Here is a 22,982-nt window from a genome sequence, read left to right on the forward strand (position 1 = left end):
AATCTTTGCAGGATCAATTTGTCTTATAGGAGGAAGAGTAAGCACATTTTGTTCCAATAACTTATTCATAATACTATGCAATGATTCATTCAAAGGAGTATACTTTCTTTCTTTCTTGAAAAATTTAGAAATAGGAAGCACACCTGATGCTGCATTCACATTGTTGTTGATGATGTTTTCATTGAATTTGACAGAATCTCTATTCGGTTTAAACTTCCCAAATGGTTGTTGACTGCTATCACCCTTATCACTCGGAGCCATAGGATGTGATTGTTCCATTTGACTCACAGTCAGTTGATAATTGTGAAGAGTTGCACACAACTGTTGGAAAGAAGTAAACTCAGAAAACAGAAGTTTTTCTCGAATATCTTTTTGTAAATTAGAAATAAAGATTCTTTGAATATCATTGTCAGGCACTGGAAAAGAAATTTGAGCATACAAATGCTTATATCTACCAATGAAATCAGTCACTTTTTCTTTAATACCTTGTTTACAATGCATTAAATCAATCAAAGTAACTTTAGGACTTATATTGTTTTGAAATTGTTGAATGAAAGCATTTGCAAGTTGTTCGAAAGAAGTAATAGAATAAGAAGGCAACGAGCAATACCATTGTAGGGCCTTATCTCTTAATGTTCTAGTAAACAATTTTGCAAGCAACCTTTGGTCATAAGCAAAATCAGTACATATTGTTTGAAAAGTCTTAACATGTGTTAGAGGATCACCTTTACCATTATAAAGCTCCAAATGCGGAATTTCAACATGTTTAGGGGGAATAGCTCGAACAATGTCAAGAGAAAGTGGGCTCGCAACATCAAATGTGGGCACACTAAACTTAGATTGATTCATAGAGGCAATTTGTTGCTGTAAAGAAGAGACAGTTTGTGCAAGATTGTTAATGGTCGCTTCAGTCGAAGAGTTCATATTAGGTGTGTTAGATTGAGATGGAGGTGTGATGTTATTGAAAGAAGGTAGAGAGTAAGGTGGTGGGACTCTATGATAGTCAATCATAGGGGATGATTGGACAAGAGGAACACTACAAGGAGGAATGGAATGGTTAAATGAATTGCCCCCTTGCGTCATGTTCATTTGTGAAGATGTAATAGGGACACTCATTGAAGGAATGAATGAAGAAGTCGGATTAAATACAGGCATAGTGTTAATTGAAGAAGAGGGATTGCCCCCATGACTGGTAATCACAGGAGGAATGTCTTGTATAGAAGTAGCCATTATGTTTGATGTAAAGGTAGGTATGCTAGCAATGGAAGTTGTCAAAGGAATAGAATGATTGACTTGTGTAGGAGGTTGTGTATAACCTAAAGTTTCGGCACAACTCTTCATAGGCATCACATTCGAATTCACAATGTGTGAAATACCATGCAAAATATCAATTCCATTCTTATCACTCTGAAGCATATGTTTTAGACCCTCAATTAAAGGAAGAGCTTGACTATCGGGATACTCATGAGACATCCATTGGTGAAAATCATCAAATTGGTTATCCAATTTCGAAAGTTGTTCTACAGAAACCTCATGGAGAGCTTCTTCATCATTAGGAGGATTAGAGGAATTACCCATGTCCTCGTTAAAAAGGCTATTCAAATTAGGTTCCATCTCCTTGGTAATTAAACCTCGGAGAGACTTAATTCTACGGCTTCGTCTAACGGGAATAATGTAAGTAGGGCTTATTGTTGTAAAACTCATGCACTAGAAAGGAAGAGGAAATTTTGAATTTAGAGGTAGCAATTTTTAGTAAAATTAGCCAATCTTCTGGATTTAAGCTGTTAAATGCAATCACGACAGTCTCCCGAAATTTCGGAAAAAATGTTCGGGACCGTGGCGCTCGAAGTGCAACACGGTCCTTGCAACTTTTTTCGAAATTTGCAGGGATGAAAGGTATGATGATTTTAAAGCTAATCTGAAAAAATTGAGTGATTTTACGATCTGTAGATAGGCCAAATTAAACTTGCAATCTCAAAATTGAACCCTACCAAGATTGTCGAAAAATGCAAAATTTGGATTTTTGAAAAAGAGAGGGAAACTGAAATTTTGAGTTTTATGATTTTAGAGGGAATGTCCAAAGCAATGCAAGTTTTGAAATTTAAAAATTGACTCAATTTCACGCAAAATTCAATTTTGAAAGCGGAAATCAAAGTTGTTGTAATTAAGCACTTAATCTCAAAAGTCACAAATTGCAAGAATTTGAATAAAGCACTGAAATTTCAAATGAATGCAAACACACTTTTCAGATTTAGGATAGTAAGAACACAATTTTGACACAAAATTTCAATTTCAATCATTTTTGAATGATTAGAAGCCTTAAACCAAGCAATCACAAGACCAACTTTGACTGTAATTTTGAAAGTGTTGTAATTGATCAAATCAGCCAAAATTCTGGATTTTAGTAGGAAAATACAGTAAGATCTCGCTCCCGATATTTCGGAAAAAATGTCGGGGACGATGGCCCTCGGAGTGCACACGGTCCTCGCAACTTTTTTCCAAATTTTCAGGGATGAAAGATATTGTGATTTTATTGCGGAATCCAAAGTTACAGCTGATTTGGAGATGTTTTGATCAGTGAAATTGTCGGACAAAGGTTGAATCAAGAGGATTTCAAAAATTAGGGTTTTGACACTTAACCACTTAATTTTCAAAATTAAAGCACAAATATGAATTGATAATTTGTAATAGAAGAGCAGATCTGAAACAAGCATTAACAATTAAACATTTCACAAGTTCAATTTTCAAAAAGAAAAATTTAGGGTTTTTATGCAATCAACCTCTAAAATTTGCAAAAGATCAAACATGGAGATGCAATCAAGGAATCAATTTTCAGATCTAATCATGAAAAATCAGAAAGGATGTTCACGTCGGGTTCACCAAAATGTAAAGCGGAAAATCGCAATCGAACCCTAGTTGCACTCCCCTCTTCCAACTCCGAGGAGAGAGAAGGGAGGTTCGCTAGGGTTGATGGTTTTCACTTAAAGGAGAGACTTTACATTCAAAAGAGGGATTGAAACTCACAAGATCCAATCCCACACAATGCAAGATTGGATGCTAAATGAGTTTCAAGGGTTAAGACAGCAAGGCTACCCTCTTTTGTAAAGAATGTTGATAGAAGAATTAAGCTAGGAATGCATAGAAAGTGATAAAGATTCGCTTATAAACTGAGTTAGGGATATAGTATGAAGCTCCGGACCTGGAATTAGCAGTGAAATATCGATACGGTGCTGTCCTGCAAATTTGAGCAAAAGTTGTCGGGACGATGCCGCCCAGCGCCACGGTCCTCTGAAAAATCCGCGAAACGAAGGGGGATCTGTTCGTCTCTGCACAAGGATTCCAGATCTTCAATTTCAGCCACGTACCTGCAACCTACACATAGAAAAGCGAAGACGATTGGGGGGTTAGGGATTAGGGGTTTGCCTTTTAGGTCAAACCCCAGTTTTGGAATTAACCAAGAAATGAGAAATTGCTGTAAATGTAAATGTCTGTAATGTAAAACAAGTACTAATACCTTGTTGTAAGGATGTTTGTATCCTTATGTGTGCAGGTTTAGATGTTGTATGTTGTTGTATGTAGTATGTTGTATGTAGCATGTAGTATGTGATCTCCTCTTCAATGGTTGAATCCTTGACTTGAATGCAACACTTAGCCTTGAATGGAGACTTAGAAGGAATGCTTGAATGCTTGAATGCTTGAATGCTTGAATGCTTGAATCTTGCTTTCGCCTTTTTTCCATCTATCCAAATGAGAGAGGAAAATGTAGTTTATATACTTGTCAATTAGGGCTGATAGACTGATTTTCCCAACCTTAGGCCGACCAGGAAAGTTAATTTCCAAATTGCAAACAAAAAGACCCAAAGTCCAAAAGAGACCGGGCCCAAAATAGGACCCAGGGACCAGGGCGCTGGGCGCCATGGTCCTAGGGGACCAAGGCACTGGGCGCCCTGGTCTTGAAGGACCAGGGCACTGGGCACTTTGGTCCCACCTCCCGGGACAGCAGGGTGCAAGGGAGGTTCAGGCCAGGGTGCAAGAAAATGCAGTTTTCAGTGTCGTGAGCAAGTTTCAGGGTCTCCATTCAGGTTGTGTGTTGCGTCGCCATCGTGAAGACCGAAATGCAGTCAAAATTGTAAGTGTCGCAATTTTAGGATGCTACAGAGGGTATCAAGAATTATAGGGATAGGAATCCCTTTGAAGTTTCTATTAAGAAGTTCCCTAAAATGGATGAAGAAAGGGCTAAGTCTGTTAAGGTGAACAAGACTAACTTTGAGCTAAAGAAAATATAGCCTATCTAAGGGAATTGCTCAAGGCCATCGGGTGGACTCACGAAGCTGGTTCCCACTTTTTGGTATGTCCTGATTTTTGCTAAAATCATAAATTTTTTAAAAAATATAATGATTTAAGCTTTAAGAGGTCCCATTTGAAGTAATTAATTGAAGAGAGTTAAATCAAAGGCTCTTAGATCAAAATTTCTTGGATAGAACCTCTCTACTTCTAAATCATACTTGCAATGGAGTCTCCTTTGCATCTATCAAATGCTGATAAAAAACAAATTTAACATTAGCTTTTGGGGGGTCAAATTAATTCATTTAAAAAAAATTTTTGTAAGTGTTTAGTCCTTATTATAAGATTTCTAAATAGTATAACTTTTAATATATTTAATTTCATTAATATATTTTTATTTTATTTCTTATGAATGTAAGTTTTTCACCGAACATAAACTTCTTTGTTCAATGCATTGGGAAAAATAGTAAACTAATTCAAATAAATTCTAAAAAACATCTATGTACTAGGTATTGGTGTTTTCTTTTTAACAAAAAAAATAAAATTGAATTTTGATATATATAGAACAAGTTATGTGTTCAAACGTACACCTATATCCAAATTATAATTAGTCAAATTTCAAAACTTAATAAAATAAAAAATATTCAACATATCACTATTAAACCAAGTGCATGCCCTGGGTATTGATGTTACAAACCAAAATTCAAAACAATTAGGTTTTTATCATTTATAGAAAAAAAATTATGCGTTTCGGGATACACATCACTCTTAAAAAATGTTGTTTGTTGTAAACAACTACTTTTTAAGGGAGATGGAAAAATCAATAAAGTTTTATTCAAACAAATTTGCAAAAAATATATTTAGAATCTACAAACAAGATGTTAAAAATCACTAGTCTATATCATCTTCAAATTCTTAGTGTTTTACAAGTTATAGGTGTCAGAAACTGAAGGTTTTTTTCAAAATATTCATCTAAGTGTCAAAGCTGGTCAAAAAGTGGGAACCAGTATTGTGAGTTCACCCCATCATAAAGTTTTTTACTTTGGATGGTAGGTATACATTTATGGTTATCCTTTTGTGTTGTTAAATCACTTCAGGCATAATGTGAAGATTTCTTTTGCTTTCTACCTGCTTTCCTCTCTAAGTGCTAGCATTGCAAACCATAGAGAGAATTTCCTCAATAACCATGTTCTGCATCAAGGGTTAATTTTTCTTATCTATGAACACCTTAAGGTTAGGGCTTTTGGTGACCTTGTGAGGGCTATCTTGATTTTAGAGGAAGATGAGGGGGACATCAAGGGATTTAAGAGTGAGAGTTGGGAAAAAGAGAATGAAGAGGTAGAAGCTCCCCCTTCCCCCAAAAAAACTATTAAAAAAGGGTTGAAGTCTACTACTGCTAGGACCAGTAAGTGTTTTGATTCCCTATCACTCATTGGGCAAACATCTATTAAGAAGGACAAGGGGAAAGGGAAATGGGCTCCCATTGTGATTTCTGAGATTTCACAAGAACTGAAGGCCCTTGCTTCCCCTCCTGAGTAGAAGAAGTATCTTTCTCATCATGATGAGGAGGGGAATTCCTAGGAGTCAGTGGAATTTACCTCTTATGACTTCCATCCAAAATAGGAGATTTTGTTTGAGGTTTTGGAGACTTCAAAGAGTAATTTTGTCAACCATTTTAGACTCTTCAGATGGGTCTTTTTTTAAATTAAAAATATCACTCAAAGAGAGTGCTCTATCATCTAAGTTGGAGGCTTTTAGGCCTAAGGAGATTAATGGGGATGTGATGTAGGTTGTGACTAATTCCTTACCCCATGGTGGTGCTAAGGTGACACCTGAAGGGACTTCTGTTGGGGCTCTATGGACTTAGAATGAGAAGAAAGTCTTGGCAGATTGTTTGTCTAAAATTTTGGATGCAACTCAGAAGATGAAGGATATGTATGAGAAGAAATTTGGGGATGCTAAGCTTAGGATTAGTAAATGCGAGACTGCCTTTCGTAATATAATGGAGTATAGTCACAAAATTGTCAAAGCCTTAGCGGATAGTTTGACGACAATGGTGGCGAAGCTGGAGAAATTCCTCACAGATAGGTTGTTGTTGATTTGGGGAAGGATAAAGATCTGGCTACTGAAGACTCTAGACCAAGAAAGCATACAAGGGCTAGTGTGAAGAAGAAGAATACAAATTTTCCCCATGACATAAAGGAATTCAAAGATGTTTCTCATAATATGCAACAGCTAGACGTTGAAGTTGTGGAAACCTTGAAGAACCTAGGCTAGTTCTTGGTTGGTTCTTTTCTTCTCTCTATTGGCGTGTTGTTGGGTTTTTGCTATTGTCTAGACTGGGTATTTTTCTTTGTTCTATCTGATTTTTCTTAGTCCTATTTTTGTTAGGTCTTTCCTATTTAGATGGGCTTATTTGATATATCTTTTGTAACCTCTTTGTAAAGAGTTTTGGGTCCCTTCAAAACCTGTTGTTGTCATATTAAAAAACAATATCATTTATCATTTCTTGGTAAATTATTTCTCTCTCCTTTTGTGGAATTTGTTGGAGTGGTGATCCTATCTTGGGAGGTTTCAAACTGCAACATGGTATAAGAGTTAGCTGATTTTCCATCTCTTTCTAGTTGAGACCCTTCACAAACCTTGTCAAAATCCTTGGAGTCTACATATTGGTGATATATCTTTCATCCATATTGTTTAGTTCCAACTAATATGTTCTATATTTCAGTCTTGATTAATTATATTATTATTTTACCAATCTATTTGTGGGCATACATCATCAATTCCTATGATACTTCATACTGCATATAGTATTATCAATTTGATTAGAGCCTTTTTTTTAGATCATGCCCTACTTAGGCCCCTATGTTTTTTTTCTCAAATTTATTTATATTATTGCATTTGTACATGGTTTTGTTTCTTCCTAATGGGAGATAAGTGGTTTGTAATAATTGGATCTTATTTTTTCTTCAAACACTTATCATTCTTCCAAGCAACAATTCATTATGGTTGGGCTACATAGTCTCTCTCTTTCCCTCATGTGGGGAGATATCAATTGTATTCTTGTGATGGATGTAGTTCTTGGGGGGTATTGGTGTTGAGACCTCCATACATCACTTCATTCTACAATTATACTAATTGGCATTATCTCCTTTTTGGAGAGGAGTTTTATCCCCTAAGGTTTTCTTCTTTTCTTCATTTGTCAAAGATCAGTTGCATGATTAGTTGTATATGAGTACCTAACATGGCCTAGTTGTTGAGACTCATATTGCATGCACACATTAGTAATGCATCATTTGTATAATAACTCTTTTCCCTAGGTTTCTTGTAACTGTGGTGTTTGATTAAATATTTTTTACTTATTCTTAAGTCCAACTTAGGAATTTATTGAAATTAATATCTTAGACAAACATAATAGTAAGTTGTCATTAAATATCTTTCACATGTTAAGTTTACTTAGGCTTAGTTGGCATAAGGGTAAGCGCACAAAGTTGAGTCCCACTTAGGGGGAAGTGTGCACATTGGAAAGCATGTCACTAGGAATGGGGCACCGTTATTTTATAAACAAGGCCCCGTTATGCTGCAGGGGCCTAAGGCAAAAAAAATAACAAGGCCCCATTATTAAGGAGTCCTAGACCATAACATGGTCTCATTTAGAAACATAACGAGGACCTGTTATTTAAGTCAAAAACATAATAGGACCCCATTTTACGTATTTTAAAACAAGGACCTGTTTCTTAAGTTTTGAAAATAGAGTCTGCCATGTTAATTGGGTTTTGGTTTGGGAAAGGCATGGAATTCCCAATCCTTATCCTTGGACCTACAAGTTCAAGGTTGTATCAATGACATGATGAAATACTGACTTGTGGCATATGTTCGATGCCCATTATCACTGAATATTTTAACAAAATTAATATCCATTTTAGATTACACTATGTAGATTTTGAATATATATATTTTTTAAATATTTGATTTTTTCTATTTTTCAATTACTTTATACTAAATTTAGACCTTAAACTTGAAATATAAATTTATCTTATTAATTTAATAACTTTTATGTTTTTTATGTTTTTTGAAAAACAAATTATATGTAATCCATCTATACAGAATTTGTTTCAATTTCAAAAAGTAAAAAATAAAAAAATGATAAGTTTAAGTCAAATTATGTTGGTCGGACACGACAAGTTTCTAAAATGACAATTGGGGCCAATAAAAAATTAATAAAAAAAAATTAACAAAAAAATATCCTCATCAATCTTTAGTGTGTTACTCATTCTCAAGAGGGTTTGAGAATAAACTTTTATTTGTGTCAAAAAGTGTTGGTCGTACACGTGCATGGTATGGTCTGAAACATGCATTTTTAAAAAGTGTGTTTTTTTAGAAATCCCTTTTAAAAGTCAATTCAATTATCTGGGTATTAAAATAAATTACATATTTGGAAACTAGACTCTGAGTGCTATATTTTATATTCTTGACTTTTCCAAGATTCAATCTCTAAGTGCTTTAAATTTTTAGGTGAAATGTGGCAAAATCTAAAAAATCAAGGAAAATGCTTCCACTTTTGGCCAAAAAGTGGACTCAACTTCTTGCACTGACACATAATTTATTTACAATAAGGTTGTCTTATGCAAATTTTCATTTAATATTTTTCATAGGATCATTTTAGTTATCCTAGGTGGCATTCTAGATAGACCTGAGTCATAGCTCATTATTCAATACTATTTTCATAATGCATCATGCATTTAATTTTATATCAAGGGTAGTTGTACCTACCTCATCATCCCTTGCCTATATAAGAAGTTTATTGTACACATTGTAAATCATCTCAACAATATCATTTATCATTTCATGTTGATCTTTGTCTCTCTCTCTGTGTGTGTGTGTGTGTGTGTGTGTGTGTGTGTGTGTGTGTGTGTGTGTGTGTGTGTGTGTGTGTGTGTGTGTGTGTGTGTGTGTGTGTGTGTGTGTGTGTGTGTGTGTGTGTGTCTATATATATATATATATATATATGGAAGTTGTTGAAGTTGTTGAAGTTGATATTTTTACACCATTTTTTATACCATATAGTACCTAATTTCTAACAATTATAATATTTTTTCCACCATTCAACAACTAATTATAAATATATTGACACAGTGATAAATTTAAGAAATCCCTCACAAAATAATATAAAATCCAAACAAGCATTCCTTTTCTAGGAAAACTATTGATTTCTAGTAGAAAATCCTTCTTTTTTTCTAAATAATTATTGATTATATGGATGACTTTTTATATCACTACAACTTTATAGAATGTCTTCTACAATCTTGATCAATAATGGGATATCAAATTAATTAAAGAGAAATCACTCTACAAAAATAATTACACAACTAGATGAAGTTGTGATCTCGACTACGGGTGAATGCCTTCGATGGAAATGAGAGCAACCCAAATGGATATGAAACCATGTTAGACTTTGCAACCTCCCAAGATAGGATCACAAGTGCAAAAACTTCCATGGTAGAGAGAAAAATAATAAATCACCAGTAAATAATATATTTATGGGATGAGAAATAATGTACAATGACCTTTACTTTTAAAAGCATGAATGATAAAGAGAGCACCATTCAGGTGTGAGGGTAGGTACAACCACTTAACACAACTTACCAAATGTATGGGTAATAAAATAAAAATCTCTACCTACTCACCTAGAAATTCTTAGCCACCGATCTAAATTTGAAAAAAAAAAAAGTAATTCTTGACTTTACTTTACACATATTAAAATATTTAATATTTTTAATAAGTTTTTTTGCAAATTTTATGACACACACAGTCAATGATGTAATTTTTAGGATGCATTGAATTTGAAAACTTATTAAAAAAAGTTCACAACTTGTATTATTCACACTTCAGTATATTTTTATAAAATATGTTTAAAATATATTCAATGAAAGAAAATGTTAGGGTTACATACCAAACACCATTTTATATTTGACTCATATAAATAGCAACATGTCCATATTGTTTTAATGTTTCATACACACAATCTTAGACATTTTGGAAAATATTTAGTCACTTAGAAACTAGATTTAAAGTACTAAAATTATGATGCCTTTTCTAAGATCTTTAATTTTTAAGTCTACACATTTTTAAAAATTTCGCATTCAAGTTCAAGATTAGCTAATTTGGGAAAAATAAAAGAATTTTACTATTGACCTCCTTTTTTCTCCCATTTCCATAGATTTACTCGTATGATGGTGATGGAGTTTCATAGATGCGAGTTGACTTTTGGTACCTAGATGAGATAGAAGAATTTATCAAAAATTATCAAGGAGGTGGTTACTTCACCAATGCATGAGGTTAAAGTAAAATTGAAATCCAAGTAAATATCAATTGTAGCACATTAAAAAATGGACTATATGAAATCATGGGCAAGTGGATGGAAATAGAAGGTGTTTTACCATGAAAGTCTTATTTTAGGTAAAGATGAAAGATAAGGTGTCTAAAAATCAAGATTTCTAAGGAGTGAAGTGGTAGATAAAATTATCTTGGAAGAAAGACAATCAACATGTCAATCCATCAAAAAATATGAGTAGATTTTCAATATGAAAATCTATATATAGTTACAAACTATAGCTAGAGCACTAGATAATATTTTATGTCCTTAAATAAGATAACTCTTTTGCCTTTTGAAATATCTAGTGAAGGATTTAAAAGTATCCAATTTATAGTCACAATTTCTTATAAAAGAAACATCTCCAATTATAGTTCTCCAATGCTCTTTAAAGAAAAAAATTCTTTGATCAAGACTTTAGTCCCATTATGTTTCAAGAAATAAACTTCATCCATCAACCTTTTACTTCTTAATGTCCACTAAGATAAATTATAATTAGGGTGTACATCTCATTTCAACATCAAACATTGTAGTTTTTATATAAAAAAATATACATGTTTGATCTTTTCATCTTATTGGTCACAAAATATACCTTCCCGTTAATTGCATATTTGTTCTAAATATATTAAACCAAGAGAGGCCTGAACCTTTACATCACTAATACAAGTGAGAAAGAAAAAATAAGGGCTCAAAAGGGGTGAGGACCCAAGCAAGAAATCTTACTACCAAAAATGCTAAACCTAAGAGGCTTCAACTACCACAAAACAAAACCTGAAAAATTGAACAACTAAACACAAAGAGAGAAAAAAAAAAAAAGAAACAATCCCACTGAAATAATGAACCAATGGCTTTAGCTTGTGTGATGTAGGAGCATCCCTAGTTCTTGGCAATCTTGCATCAACCAAAAACATTTCTTTCAATTTGTTCCAGTTTTGCAATTTTAGCATTTCTTTCTGCATTTTCTTGCATTTTCTCACTGGATCTTGCTAAGCTTTATTGTTCTTGTGGACATGATCATCTAACTTTTCTCAAAATCGCAATACATTTGGATCATTTTTCGACAAGTTATTTCTTCTGGGTTCTGAAATAGTTTTCTGGCTTAGAACCCTGGAACCACTTGGACCTATTTGCTATTGGTGAATCTTGCGAATCCTTTTCATAGCTTGAAGATATTTATTTCATTGATTCAAATGTTCCTTGGCATGTGGCCGACCTTCCCTCTGATCCACACTTCATTCTTTGGATTTTCTGGAGGATTCTCTTTGGCGGAGGCCAACCTAGTGGTCTTTCACGTTTCATCATGTTCTTCATTGTTCGATCCCTCTTGGGCTGACCAGATCTCCCTAAATCATATTATTCATTGTAATTCATCATTAGAAACATTCAAGAAAATATAGAAGATATATCTTAAGATTCAGAGGTCTGAAGTTTACCAATTTTATAATTGAGCATGTATGTAGCAAGTTAGTAAGCCAAATTTTGTAACTGTATGTTACCGGTGATTTGTATTTAGTTTTCATGATCTAATTAATTCAATTATGCATTGCCTCCATCATTTCCTCTTTTATTCCGTTGTGTTTACTCTTGATGCCCAACCCAAATTGATCTCATTGAGGTCCCTCTTAACCAGTGACTGCACCAAGGCGTATAAGAGAAAAATTTCATTTTGGAGATTGCATTGTCTTGAAGATTTTGTTGTGGGGTGGTGAACTATGGATTTGATCTGCAGCTATAGAGGACTGGCATGAAGAAGATGCGAAGGGGAAATAGGAATGGTGGAGCACATGGTAATGCATAACCTGTTGTGATGGAAATGTTGAGAGGAATTGCACCCCAATTAGAAGTTGTTGAAATACCCCAAAGAAGAGGTTGAAATATTAAAGATGTGAGTGAAGATGATGAAGAAGAAGAACTAGCAGAACAAGTAGCAAATCCACCGGTGATCGATTTGAAAGAAGAGAGGTTCTTGAGGGTTTTGAGTAGGGAAACCCCTAAACTACATTTTACCCCATCGAAGTATGATGGAAAGTTGGATTTAGATGAATTAATGGATTGGATCTCAGAGATGGAGAAGTATTTTGATTTTGAGAACACCACAGAAGAAGGAAAGGTGAAATATGCCTTTACCCGATTGAAAGGTTATGCATCTCTTTGGTGGGAACATTTGCAGGTTGATAGATAGAGAAGAGGAAAAAAGAAGATCAAATCATGGGAGCGGATGGTTGTCAATTTTAAATCGAATTTTATGCCAGTTTATTACTAAGTAAATCTGTTCCAAAAGTTGCAGAACTTGAAGCAGAAAGAATCAAGCATGAAGGAGTATACCGAAGCATTCTACAAGTTGAATATAAAAAATGGGCATGTCGATGATGAGGTTAAAGAAGTTGCAAGATATTTGAATGGATTGTGAATTTCTATACGAGATGAACTCAATTTCATCAAGTTGTAGAGTGTTGAAGAAGCTTACCAATATGCTTTGAAAGCAGAAGAGAACTTGATCAAAAGACATGAGCAGAGATAGATAGGTACAGGTAGAAGGTTTCTCGGAGGAAGATTTCAAGGAGGCAAAGGATATTCTAGAGGAAGGGGAACCTGTGTAGATCATAACAAGGACAATGAATTAAGAAAAAATGGTACTTCATGTTGAAAGGCTGATAGAAATTTCTACCAAAGGAGAGACTTGATGGTTAACAAAATGAAAGTTTTGGAAAAGATGATAGAAGACAAGATAAGAGAGTGTTTAGAGGAACTTGCTTTGAGTGTGGAGAAGAGGGACATCATGCTTTTGAATGTAAGAAGATAGATAATACTGGAAGGACAGTATTGGTAGAAGACAGCCCCACTAGATCAGCTAACAAACTTGAAGATGGAGAACTATTAATGATGAGGAGAGCTTTATGTCATACCAGAGAAGATGAAGAGCCCTTGCAGAGGAAAAAATTGTTCAAAACTAGATGTAATGTATCCGGTAGGTGTTGTAAAGTAGTTATTGATAGTGGTATTTTGGATAATCTTGTTTCAGAAGAGATGGTGAATAAATTGAAGTTGGAAAGATTGAAACACCCTAAGCCTTACCAAATAGGTTGGATTCAGGATAATCATAAGTTGTTATTAAGTGAGCAATGCTTGGTGAAATTGAAAATTGGAAATTATCATGAAGTTTTGTGTGATATTATACTGATGGATATTTGTCACCTTTTGTTGGGAAGACCTTGGCAGTTTGATAGACAGGCAATACATGATGGAAGGAAGAACATATAGAGTATTATAAAAAATGGGATGAAACAAACCTTTTTACCCTTGGAGGAACCCCTGAAGAGTGAAGTTTGTATGAATGATAGAATTTGTTTGGTGGATGGAATGAGACAAGTGTTTTTTCTTAGTTCCTAAGAAGACTGCGAACTTGGAGCCTGAAGAAGAACAATCAAAGAAGATAAAATAGTTGCTGACATAATACATAGACATCATTTCAAATAATGTGCTTGATGGATTACCATCTATGAGGAGTATCAATCATTGCATGGACCTGATTCTCATAGCTAGTTTGCCTTAACAAGTTTCACATCGGATGACACTGGTAGAAAATCAAGAATTGAATAGACAAGCATTGGAATTATTGAAGAAAGGTTTGATCATAGAAAATATGTGTCCTTGTGTAGTACCAACTGTATTAGCACCTATGAAGAAAGGAGAATGGAGGATGTGTACTGATTCTAGAGCAATAAACAAGATGATAGTGAAGTACCAATTTCCTTTACCTAGGATGGATGATATAATGGATTGTTTGAGTGGAGCCAAATATTACACAAAGATAGACTTGAAGAGTGGATATCATTAGATTATAATCAGAGAAGGAGATGAGTAGAAGACAACATTCAAGACAAATGAGGAATTGTATGAATGGTTGGTGATGCCTTTTGGGTTGACTAATGCACCAAGTACTTTCATGAGGTTGATGAATGAGTATTAAATAAATTACTGGGTAAGTTTGTTATTGTATATTTGGATGACATCCTTATTTTCAGTAAAATAAAAGAGGAGCATTTGTTGCATTTAAGACAAGTTTTGTAGCAGTTGACAAAGAAGTTGTTGATAAATATTAAGAAGTGTACTTTCATGAAGGAATAGTTGGTCTATTTGGGATTTGTAATATCTATGGATGAATTAAAGATGGACCCTAAGAAGGTAAGAGCAATTGTTGAATGGCCTACACCAGAAAGCATTGGAGAGGTAAGATCATTTCATGGATTGGCTAGTTTCTACCAAAAGTTTATCAAAAATTTTAGTTTAGTTTGTAGCCCTATGACTAAGACAATGAGAGGATATAGGAAAGAATTCAAGTGGACAACCAGAGAAAATAAGAGTTTTGAGTTGCTAAAGTAGAAGATAACTGAGCACCCTATGTTATCTTTACTAGATTTAAACAAAGTATTTAAAGTAGACTATGATGCAAGTGGGAATGCAATTGGAGTCATGTGAAGTCAGGAAGGAAGAGTCGTAGCTTATTTCTGTGAAAATTTTAATGATGCAAGAAGGAGATATTAGGTGTAAGATCAGGAATTTCATGTCATAATTCAAGCCTTAAAGAAGTGGAGACATTACCTGTTGCCTAAGGATTTTGTGTTGTATACTAATCATCAAGCATTATAGTATTTGAACAGTCAAAGTAAGTTGAATTAGAGACATGAGATGGGTAGAATTTTTGTAGAGTTACACCTTTGTGTTGAAGCGTAGGAGTGGGAATTCAAACAAAGTTGTTGATGCATTGAGTAGGAGGAGGAATTTTCTTACAGAGATGAAAGTGACAGTGTTAGGATTTGAGGAGTTGAAGACCTTGTATGATTATGTCCTGAATTTTGCAAAGCCTTGGAAAGCATGTGGAGAGATGGTTATGATACATAGAAGTTAGTGGCTAGATTATTTCATTCAGGATGGGATTTTATTAAGGGGAGTTTAGTTGTGCATACCTAAGAGTTCTATGAGGGAGAATCTGATAAAGGAGAAGCATAGTGGAGGATTAGTCCGACATTTTGGTGTTGACAAAACAACGGTGATTTGAGTGAACATTACTTTTGGTCTTAGAATCATATGGATGTTAACAATTTTGTACGAAGTTGTAGAGTTTGTCAAGTTAAAAAGGCATAGTTAGAATGTGGGATTGTATACACCTTTGACAGTACCAGAGATACCTTGGGAGGATATAAGCATGGAATTCATACTAGGATTACCTAAAACATAGAGAGGAAATGATTCTATATTTGTGATGGTGGATCTTTTCATACCTTGTAAGAAGACGTCAGATGTAGTCCATATAGATAACTTATTTCTCAAGGAGGTAGTGAGATTACATGGATTACCTAGGAGCATAGTTTTAGATAGAGACACTAAGTTTGTTGGCTATTTTTGGAGGACACTTTGGAAGAAGATGAAGACAAATTTTAAATTTAGTTCTACTTTTCACCCATAGACTGATGGACAGACAAAGGTTGTAAATAGGAGCTTAGGAAATCTGTTGAGATCCTTAGTTAGAGAGAAGACTAGAAGATAGGGTTTCATCCCTCCATAAGAAAAGTTTGAGAATAATTCAATGAATAGGAGAACCAAAAGAACACCTTTTTATATTGTTACTAGAGCACACCCTAGAGGTATATCAGAATTGAGGGATATCAGTAATGAAGGAAACCGGAGTGTAGAGGTGAAAGAGTTTGCAGATCATATGAAGGCCTTACATATTCAGGTTAAGAGGCATTTGGAGGATATGAACAACAAGTATAAGGAGAGAACAAATGAGAAGAGAAGACATAAAGAATTTGAAGTTGGCAATGAAGTGATGGTGTATCCAAGAAAAGAAAGATTTCCAGTTGGCACCTATAACAAGTTGCGGATGAGGAAGTTTGGACCTTGTAAGATCTTGAGGAAGTTCAGTTCCAGAAATGTATATGAAGTAGAGCTACCAGATTGTTTGAGTATTTCACCTATATTCAACATTGCAGATCTACATCAGTATCATAAATTAGAATTCAGTGAAGACAATATTACAAACTTGTAGAAACAATTACCTCAGAAGGAACTAGATCAAATTGAAGACATTTTGTACAATAGGATTGGGTGTAGTACCTAGAGTAGTTAGTATAAGGAGTATCTTGTGAAGTGGAAGGACAAACCAGTTGAAGACTCATCTTGGATTTCTCAAGCAGAGGTGGACAACCTTGGTTTTTCTCTAACTTTAGCAAAGAGAGGGACTCACTTTTTTTTCAACAACCCTAGATGTCTGATGTGGGAGCATCCTTGGTTCTTGGCAATCTTGCATCAACCAAAAACATTTCTTTCAATTTGTTCCTACTTTGCAGTTTCAACATTTCTTTTACATTTGCTTATCGAATCTTGTGGATCTGGATTTTTCTTCTAGACGTGATCATCTTTCTTTTCCCCAAATTGCGAGATGTTTAGATCATTTTCTGGCATGTTGTCGCTTCTAGGTTCTGAGATGGTTTTCTAGCTTAGAAACCCGGAACCACTTGGCCTATTTTCTATTGGCAAATATTGCAGATCCTTTCCATAGATTGTAGAGCTTTATTTCATTGATTCTAATGTTCCTGGGTGTGTGGTTGACCTTCCCTCTAATTTGCACTTCATTCTTTGGATTTTCCAGAAGATTCTCTTTAGCGAAGGCTGACCTGGTGGTCTTTCATGTTTCATCATGTTCTTTGTTGTTTGATCCCCCTTGGGCCAACTGGATCTCCCTAAATCATATATATCATTTTAATTGAGTATTAAAAATCATTCTAGAAAACAAAGAAGATATATTTTAAGATTTGGAGGTCTAAAGTTGATCGATTCTATAATTGAGCATGTATATAGTAGGTCAGTGAGTTGAAGCTTGTAACCAAATGTTATTGGTGATTTGTAATAAGTTCTCATGATCTAATTTATTTAGTTCTGCATTGCCTCCATCATTTTATCTTGTTTTAGTTGTGCTTACTCTTGCTACCTATCCCAAATTGATCTCATTTAGCTCCCTCCTAACTGGTGACTGCACTATTGTGGGAGAGAACACCAACTTCTTATCATAGAAAATATCTTTGATTTTCTCTAAAAGGGGGAGCTTTCTATTTTAAGCTTTCCTTAAGGAGATCCTCAGGAAGTTTTGTGTAGCTTTCACCTTAGACATAGATTCTTCAAGCTTCATAATAGTGGAAGACTCCAAATATCTCCTTTTCTTTGCATGCCTCCTTGCAATTTCATCTTGAATAGCTTGAATAGCAGTGAAATTCTTCTCAGTTATCGTCATGTTTTAAGAAAAGATACTCTCCATTTCCCTCTTCATAGAGTCATTATTTTCATGTATCATGTCCACAACCTCTGCTAAATCCTTTGTGTTCTTGTTGTGGCAAAGTTTCTCACCAAGCTCCTTCACAAAATTTGCTAGTTCTTCCCACTTTTCAATCATAGAAGTAAATTTTCACACTATCATCCAAGTCTTGATATTCCTTATCATCTGCAACCCAACTCAAGGCTTTCATGTCTGAATTATAAATAGTTTCAATTCTATTAATTTATTTTTATAACACCTCAAATTATCCTAGAAGCCATCAAATATCATGTTCAGGATTATTAAACCCCACATAGAGTTGATTCACTTTGGCCTCAAACATGGGAAATTCCTCTTTTATCAAAGAACTTTAAGGAGATGAATTAGGGGAGTCATGCAGGGAATTGGGGGAGGGAGGGGTATCTTCTTTACTCACTATATTATCTAGGATCCAATCAACCTTGTAGACCATGAAGAAGCCATCTCCTCTAAATCCTCTTCAACTATAACTACCTTCTGAATAGAAAACTCACTAATAGGAGGACCTAGACAAATTTTAGATTTAGCAGACTGATTAGGGTTAACCTTGGTGGGAACATTAAGGATTTTAGGGAAAGCATTAGCATTAGTAGGATTAACTAGTAACTCAACACATAGAGCTAGGTTAGAATGATTTATGGTAGGACCACTAGTTGGGGTTAAACTGTAATGGAAGTTAGAAAAGCATAGAATTAGACCTTGGTGCAAGGGGAGGGTATCTTTAGAATTAGCCACTTCCACAATTAGGATATGGAGGAGAAAATTCAAAAGGGAAAGTTCATCTTAACTCCATACCCTAAGTGATTGAGCATAAAAAATAGTTAGTAGTGAAACCATTTAAACTATCCATTTATGGTGATAAACTTCATATATAGCGCAGCACCACATCCTTCCAAATACCAAGAAGGTCATCCCTTTTGAGACTTCTTTGGAGACGGGCCACATTATTCCCTAAACCTAGTTATCATTTAAAGTATTCCTTGTAGTTACCTTTAGTCTTTTTATGTAAATCATTGCCTTATATAGCCAGTCGAGTGACAACAACACTAGTATCCACTAACACAATAAGCTTTACCTTTCCCACTTGGACTTTACCATTCTTCCAAGATTGGGCAAATTGGTCCAAAATTGAAAGATCAAAGCCCATCATAGCTTCCATGTAGTTGGCAAGATTATCCTCCACCACTTTCTCCAAGAGGATATTTTTCTCTTTGAATTTCTCATAGCTATCAAGCTCTATTTGACTTAAATCTCCTGCTGTTACCACAATAAACCCAAAGACAAGGGGCCAAGATGAAATTACCCAAACTAGGAATGGAAAAAGAACAAATAGGAGCCATATTAGAAATGTCACTTTCCCTGCCTTTAAATGAAAAAGTTCACCTCAAGATATAATAGAAGTACACCATGGAAAAGATACAAAAAAAAGGTGATTTTTAAATCTTGAGGACACATAAGTTTTATTCTCATTAATATTGGCACATTTTTCAACAGGTAAATCTCATGAATCCATCTACACTTTCATCCCCTTGAAGAAGGGTCCTAGGTTGCTTAACTTGTCAGGAGTCCAATTGCCCTATCTGATAATGTGTTGAAACACCACATGGTCTAATGTAGCAGTAATACCTTGACATTTTGAGATGATATCCGTTAGCTACCAAATAGGTTTGGTTGAACCTTGTAATATCATTGTTACATTCTTGGAATCCCCTTTTATTATTAACCTCCTACCTTTCTTCTTGCTAATGGAGATGCCATTAAAATTCGCCATCACCTTAGCCCTGTTGGAGGTTTGAGTACCATCATTTTCCATAAAGGTCACCACCACTTTTCCCTCCAAGTCCTTAAGGACACTACCCCCTCTCACCCAAACTAGGTCCCCTTTTGAGGACACATCACAATTTAACATCAATCAACTAGTGTCGAGAGGGACCTTAACTTCAACCACTTTAGATATTTGTTATCACCTGATTTTCTTGAACTTTCGTACTTTCAACTAGAACCTTGTAGAGATTCTTAACCCAACTTAAAGCTACCTTGTCCACTTTACATGGAATGGAGAAACTAAGAAATATAAGTTTATTACCTTTACACTTTGATGGTCTATTATTTTCAAGCATATTACTTATCTAAGAGTTGTTCTAGATCACCTTTGTTGTTGTTATCCTCAACATTTCCTCACTGATTGTTCCTTTATTATAATGAGATTGAACTTATTTACAAATTTTCTCATCTCCAAAATAGGAGAATAAATCAACAATAATTGTATCCTTATGCTCTCTATCATCTTGATGTTAGATCACAGAGTGCGATGTGAAATGTCGATGCAAAAAAATACTAACACAATCTAATCCAAGAGCATACAAAGATAGTTGAATGGATTGTGGAAATCTATTGACATTAATAGTTTTAGTATTTAGAAAATCTAAATTCTTACTTCTAAATGTTTGTTTATCCTTGAACATAATGAAATTGATTGAATCTTTTGTCTCTTTGACTTTCTTCATCAAAAGTTTTATATAAAATAAGGAATACATAAATAATCCAAAGCCTTGATGCTTTAAATATCTTAAACATGCAAAGTGATGTGTTTATGAAGAAAATTTAGATGTCATTTCACATGAATTCTAGCATAAATAGACTAACTATGCCTGTGGAAGGGTCTTGCTCAAGATAACTAGAAGTAGGGCCATGAGATAACAATAGCTATACCCCAAAAAAAAAAAATTAAATACATCAACAAATCAAAACTTCTAAAAAAGAACATATATATTATCCAAATTAATGAATTTCTTTCAAAATGTAGAAACTAAAAAAATTAATACCTAAAAAATATATGAGCCTCCTCCAAAATGTCCATCTCTATCATATATATATATATATATTTATAAAAATAACTATAAAATATTCTTTTATACAAAAGAAGTTTGTATTCTGATTACACTTTCTACTTCTTCCTTGCCCACGATAACTACTTTTCTAAAGAGAGTTGATAACCCAAAAATCTATCATATTAGATTTCTATTTTTTCTCGAACTCATTAAGAATCTCTAAAGAGATGCAATACATAGGATGAAATCTTCCACTCATCAAATCCTTCTTTTTCTCCTCAAATGTCGCTATGAGCATCGTTTACTTTTCAAAACCAAAAATTCCAGGTCTAAACCAGACCTATGCCCGCCGAAGGTGGATATTTAGACTAAGTCTAAGTCATTAATTATCAGTGTAAATTTGTCATATACGAGGCTGGTCTTAGCTATTACGCATTTTCATAGTATATTTAATGTGAGCACTGCAAATTACAGACGCATCTAACTGCTTATATCAACTCGCTTTGCTCTTCCTCTCGGAGATACAGCAGCATTAGTAAAAATATTAAAATGGAATGTTCTAAGCTGTTGGGCGTTCTAGCTTTCATCTGCTTTCTTATTCCCGTTATGTCATCTTCCTCGGAGAGACAGTTTACTGCTTGGTCGAAATTGAGGGTGAATTTGACTCGCAGATCAGAGGGAGAGTCCAATTCTGCCGAGCGATTACGCAGCGCGGTGGATCGAAGTAAGAGACGAATGAATACGATAGAGGCGTTTGTAGAGCAGCAGATAGCTGGGCCGTTAGACACTGAAACGCCCATTCGCGTGGGAAGCGGAGAATTTCTGATGAGTGTTGCAGTGGGGACGCCCTCGGTAAGTTTTGAAGCGATTGTGGACACGGGGAGTGATCTGATTTGGACTCAGTGCATGCCTTGCCAGAGCTGCTACACTCAACCTACGCCAATCTTCGACCCCTCCCAATCGTCTTCGTATTCCACAGTTTCTTGCACTGACTCTCTTTGTGATGCTTTGGGGGCTTTCCAAACTGGATGCACTTCTGATTGTACGTTCGATTATATGTATGGCGATGGCTCTGAGACTAGCGGTGACCTGGCTTACGAGTCATTCTCCATTGGGAGCGGCAGCGGGAGCATGGTTCAAGGAATTGCTTTTGGATGCAGCCATGACAACCAAGGACGAGGATTCTCTCAGGGCAGCGGTCTTGTGGGACTGGGAAGAGGTTCTCTCTCACTCATCTCTCAGTTGGGCTCCAAGGTAGACAACAAATTCTCTTACTGTCTCTTGCCCATCACCGACTCTTCTTCACAAACAAGCCCTCTCTTTTTCGGTGAGGGCTCTTCCTTGAGCGGAGCCAACACGATCCCACTCATTAAGAACAGTGTGAATCCTTCTTTCTGGTATATTCCTGTCACAGGAATCACCCTCAATGGCAACCCCGTAAACATTCCTGCTGGAACTTTTGATCTGCAATCGGACGGTAGCGGAGGCATGATCATTGACTCGGGAACCACTTATACCTATCTAAATGAGGTTGCCTACTCTCCTCTCAGAGAAGCAATTCAGTCCTCCATTGATGTCACTCCTGTGGAGGACTCTTCGGGGGATCTGTGTTACCAGAAATCAGATAATATGGCCCTGCCTTCCCTCGCCTTCAACTTCCACGGCGGCGCGAATTACAACCTTCCACCAGAAAACTTTTTCATTCCTCAATATGGGGATCTCTTGTGCCTCGCCATGGGTTCCTCGAGGGGACTTTCCATCTTCGGAAACGTACAACAGCAGAACTTCCACATCCTTTACGACAATGCTCAGAACACACTCTCCTTTAAGCCCACTAAATGTGATTCTCTTTAAATAATCGTCACCCTTTTCTGCTGTCTGCCACTGCCACTTCCTCTTCCTGTGTTTCTGTCATGTTCATTTTCTTTCAATTTCGAATATAAGACGTGGTCCAATCTCCCATGTACGTTTTCTGCACTGCATAGTATAATTTCCAATCTGATATCATTGCGTATGTATGTTTTCTGCAGTGCCCAATATAATAGTGATATCATCGCGTATGTATGTTTTCTGCAGTGCCCAATATAATAGTGATATCATCGCCTATGTAATATAACAGTATTTGTACTTTTATCGTTTGAAT

At 35.3% G+C, this 22,982-nt stretch overlaps 1 protein-coding gene across 1 annotated transcript; it reads left to right on the plus strand.

The window, feature by feature from the left end:
• Positions 1-21,388: 21,388 nt before the first annotated feature.
• On the plus strand, positions 21,389-22,693 carry LOC131073072 (aspartic proteinase nepenthesin-2-like). Its single transcript, XM_058009432.2, has one exon. It carries the CDS (start codon positions 21,389-21,391, stop codon positions 22,691-22,693), a length of 1,305 nt encoding a protein of 434 aa, XP_057865415.2.
• The last annotated feature ends 289 nt before the right edge of the window (positions 22,694-22,982 follow it).

Source organism: Cryptomeria japonica, chromosome 3 (genome assembly GCF_030272615.1).
Source record: "Cryptomeria japonica chromosome 3, Sugi_1.0, whole genome shotgun sequence".
NCBI lineage: Eukaryota > Viridiplantae > Streptophyta > Pinopsida > Cupressales > Cupressaceae > Cryptomeria > Cryptomeria japonica.